Below are 4065 nucleotides of genomic sequence, written 5' to 3'. Positions count from 1 at the left end.
GGAACTTTCACAACCCCATTCAAGGAGACTGCCACTAGCCTCACCATCCTTAAAAAAAATCACAAAAAACTCACCTCTTCAATTAGGAGCTGTATGGTGTGTATATATATATATATATTAGGTATATATATAGTATTATTACTATATATTATAATATATACACCGGTCTATACATGGTTGTTGTGTGTAGTGTCCACATCTGTAGCCCTGTTTTGTCTCGATTATACCGCACTGTGGAATGAAGTTTAAATAAGTAAATATATAAGTCATCATGACATGAACACAGTTCTCCGTCCCATCACGACAGATTTGCTTGTGCTCCTGTCATCTTTTGATGGCGTCTCTTATTTTTTTTATGTATCTACTGTGAACGCAACGCTGCGCAAATGTGGGTCTGCCTCACAGAGGGTGACTGGCTGTTTACATGATGTGGCCTGCCGACATGGCCACTGTCATACAGATCATAAATCAAAGCCCTTGATTGGTCTCTGTGTGTCATTCAAGCTCGGGATAACCTCAGCTCAGGTGAGGTTAAGGACTCTGAGTGTTTAGATAGTTAACTTATTCTAAGTTCTCAGTGGGTCTCAAATGGTTTGGACATCATGTATGTAAACACATATTTCCATTTGAGAGGGTAGTGATTAGTAAAATATGCATGGAAAAATAAATAAAAGTTAACTAGGTGAAAAAAGGTAAGACTTTTAAAACTTGTTGAGAGCTAAAACTAGTCTTTGCTGCTGCCTCAAAGAGGGGAGCAGGGGGAGAGGAGGGAGATGAGGGAGACGGGTGAGGCTGGTTCAGGAGCCCAGACACACTCACAACTAAAAAATGAACCAAAAATAAATAAACAAGTTTCAGTGTTTATTTCATATTGGAAATGGGATGTTATTGGTTATGGCCATGATTTTATGATTATTGAAATGTATAGTTCTGTTTCATATGTATTTCCATAGATCTAGTCTCTTTATTTTCCCCTCAAAATGCACCAGATTGATGCATTTAACTCCAACATTTAAAAAAAAATCTTACTGGAGGAGCAGGCCCCCAGATCCCCCTAGAGGATTTTAGGTCCACCCCCACTTAAAATCACATGATAGGTTCCTAAATAAATTTACTATTTTTTTTTTTTTAAATAGTAACCCATGTCCATATGTTTATTTGTGGGTAGTGGATTTAAACTATAGGGCTATCAATATGGGCCCTGCCTGTACCTGTTCACTCTGCCATCGCGTGAAGGGTCTGCTAACAAGCGACAAACAGAAAGGTTATTGTTAATGTTGTTGTCACCTTACACCCCCTAAGTATATTTCAGATCTGTGGGAAACACTGATAAGTGTTAAATATAATTATTATTATAACAGAACTTATGAGGTAATAAATCTCACCTCTAGTTAGTGGCCCAGCCCTTTGTATATTTTTCTGTATGTGGTTGGACACTCCTGATCTACAGTAAGTGTTGGGTGACAAAATCAGCCAAGTTTATTCTGAGTTTATAAGAGGCCTCAGCAGTTTGGGTTAGATAAATCATTTTGTACCAAAAACAGTTTGAATGTACAATGTGAACCTGTCTAACCTTTAACTGTCAGGTTTCATGTCTGCTTTAAATTATTTTCAGTTCCGTTTTAAAACGGAGTTCTACTTTTACAAGCTGTCAATCAAAAGAAAAAGTGTATTTGTGTGTTTTTTCTGTTCTGGTAAAGCTTTCTTTGCACTGGGATGTTTAGATATTGTAGAGAAAAGATCTTTCAAGATGTTGTTAGATCAAGTCATAAGGCAAGTAAAACAGAATGATCACACAGCTATGAAACTATGAATACGCTAAACTTAGCTTTACTTCTCTGATGTGTGTTCTCGGTTCTGTATCTGAATCATGACTGAGGGCTGATCTAAACTTTATTTGTATTATGATGTTACTTGCAAATTACTCTAGCTGGTGAAATTTCACATGCAAAAGTTGTGCAGTTTCCTTTTTTTCATATCAAGACAACATTAAGCAAGTATTATGTAGATAATTGGTTTAATTCCAGGCACTGTACTGCTAAAACTATAATATCTTAACATTGGTGTTGACTTTTGACACCCATCACATCCTTTACAATGGCCATTTCTAATTCAAACTGATCATGAACATATAACAGTACCTGAATGGGTTAGGGTATCTCTGCCAGAAAGCAGCGACAACATGGTCCCACGCACTCCTGATGTCTGCGTTACTACAAAAATACTTGACCATTTTCTTCCCGCTTTTGTACAGGATTCAGATCCTTGAGGTCCCTGGATGCGACTACAGAAGGAAATAATACCTCAGGTGCTGAATCCATCCAAAACCTGACACAGTCCTGCAAAGGGGAACAGAAACAGCTTTACCAAATTATAAACCTCTAGCAAGCCGGAAATAAACAAAGGTCCCAAAAGAATGTATCTTCTTACACGTTAAAAACACACGTTTAAAAATCAAGGGATATTGTCTTGTCATGCAATATTATTTAATAATAGACAATAAAAAATATCCAAAAGTCATAGAAATGTCTCTTTCTCTAGTAGCTATCTTAACAGTATACTTTGGTATATTTTGCCACTAAATTCAATTCTGCATATTAAGGAGCAGGCCTGCTTTATGGCACTGTTTGAATATTATTATGGTTTTTGATTTAATGTGATTATCTACCTTTATGTATTATATATATCTAATTGGGACTGCCAATTTTGTGTATATTTTCTTCATGTCATTTATACCCTATTTACGGTATAAAACTATTGATATTGTTAATAGGAATTGTATTAATATCTTCTTCTCCCATATATGTATAAAACTGTCTCTATATATATATATATATATTCGGTTATTACATTATTAATATACTAACCAAATATATTCAGTATCACCAATTTGTATATCTTACAGGGACGAAATGCTGTGTTTGTTGTCCATTGTTGACCATAAACATCTATTTTCATACCTAAATGAAGTAGATTATGTTGATTTGTCATTTTCACTTCAGCAGCACAATGTTTTAGCTTCTTAAATAAAGGGTTATAATGATAAAGAAAATCCTTTAACTTGTACCAAATCAAAGTAAAGTGGGAGCATCCTTTGCTACATTTCTTTACAAATCCTGTGAGGTACTTTCACGAAATGGTTCATCTTTCAACTACTAAACAATAACATAAACATCTGAGTATCTGAGTGTCACTGTAAGTTGTGCAACCTGCACACGTCACCTTGACATATGGCTTTAAATTGAGCCATACTGTTAGCCGGGGCTTGCTCCTAGCTAGGTGGCTAATGTTAAAGCTGAACTCCTTAGACATTTTACAGATAGCGAGCTCCTTAAAACTAACTTAAATTACTATAGTTTGGCATATTACGGTGTGATACTATTTGACAGTTTATAGCTATATCAGTTAATGTACAACACAATCATGATTTTGTTGAGGATTTGACAGCTAGCTTAGTATAAGGTTAATTAAGTGTAGCTAGCCGGTAGGATCTAAAGTTTCTCAGGCTGTCAGGAAAAAAGAGAAGACTTACCTGAAATCACTGTTAGTGAAATATGAGGCTCATAAATATCCAAAGAGTGCCTGCTTCATGAGTGTTTTGCCTTCTAAAATAACGAGCGATAGTTAATTAGATCCATTATCAGAGAGTTCAGATCAGACTAATGTGAAAGAACTACGTACATAGTTCTTCTTCTGCTTCGTGTAAAAACGAGCAGCACACAGTATGATTATTGCACCCTCTGCTGTACCGGAGGGGATATCACTTGTTTGCGTTTAATGAGCGTATTTTGCCATCTACCGTAAGGGAGTGTGTAGCGCAGGATCTAGTCTGTTGTTATTTCTGGAAATGTGTCTTAGAAAAATAAATGTGTCTATTTAACTGTTTTTCGTATCCCTTACAAAGTCCAGTCTTCCCCTGCTGGGTTGGGGTTATAAGAGGACCTGTCAGAGAAGACATTGTAAAAACACTTGTTGAAACTCATCACAGAAGTGACAGTCCATTTTTTTTTATCTGTTCAGAAAAACTCAAGGCTACCAGGGCATCTGGAGTCAGGTTACTTCAAT

At 36.2% G+C, this 4065-nt stretch overlaps 1 protein-coding gene across 1 annotated transcript in view; it reads right to left on the bottom strand.

The window, feature by feature from the left end:
- Positions 1 to 3686, bottom strand: part of prelid1b (PRELI domain containing 1b) — an 18504-nt gene extending 14818 nt beyond the window's left edge. Inside the window, exons 1-2 of the mRNA XM_010777810.1 lie at positions 3533 to 3686; positions 2142 to 2339 (exon numbers count right to left, since the gene is read on the bottom strand). Of these exons, the coding sequence (XP_010776112.1) occupies positions 2142 to 2233 (92 nt within the window). The 5' untranslated portion in view covers positions 2234 to 2339; positions 3533 to 3686. The remainder of the gene's footprint in view (positions 1 to 2141; positions 2340 to 3532) is intronic.
- Positions 3687 to 4065: the final 379 nt, after the last annotated feature.

This window comes from Notothenia coriiceps, unplaced genomic scaffold (assembly GCF_000735185.1).
Source record: "Notothenia coriiceps isolate Sejong01 unplaced genomic scaffold, NC01 NC01_scaffold00018641, whole genome shotgun sequence".
Classification (NCBI taxonomy): domain Eukaryota; kingdom Metazoa; phylum Chordata; class Actinopteri; order Perciformes; family Nototheniidae; genus Notothenia; species Notothenia coriiceps.
The sequence above is the reverse complement of the archived record's forward strand: the minus strand, read 5'-3'. Positions and strand labels throughout refer to the sequence as shown.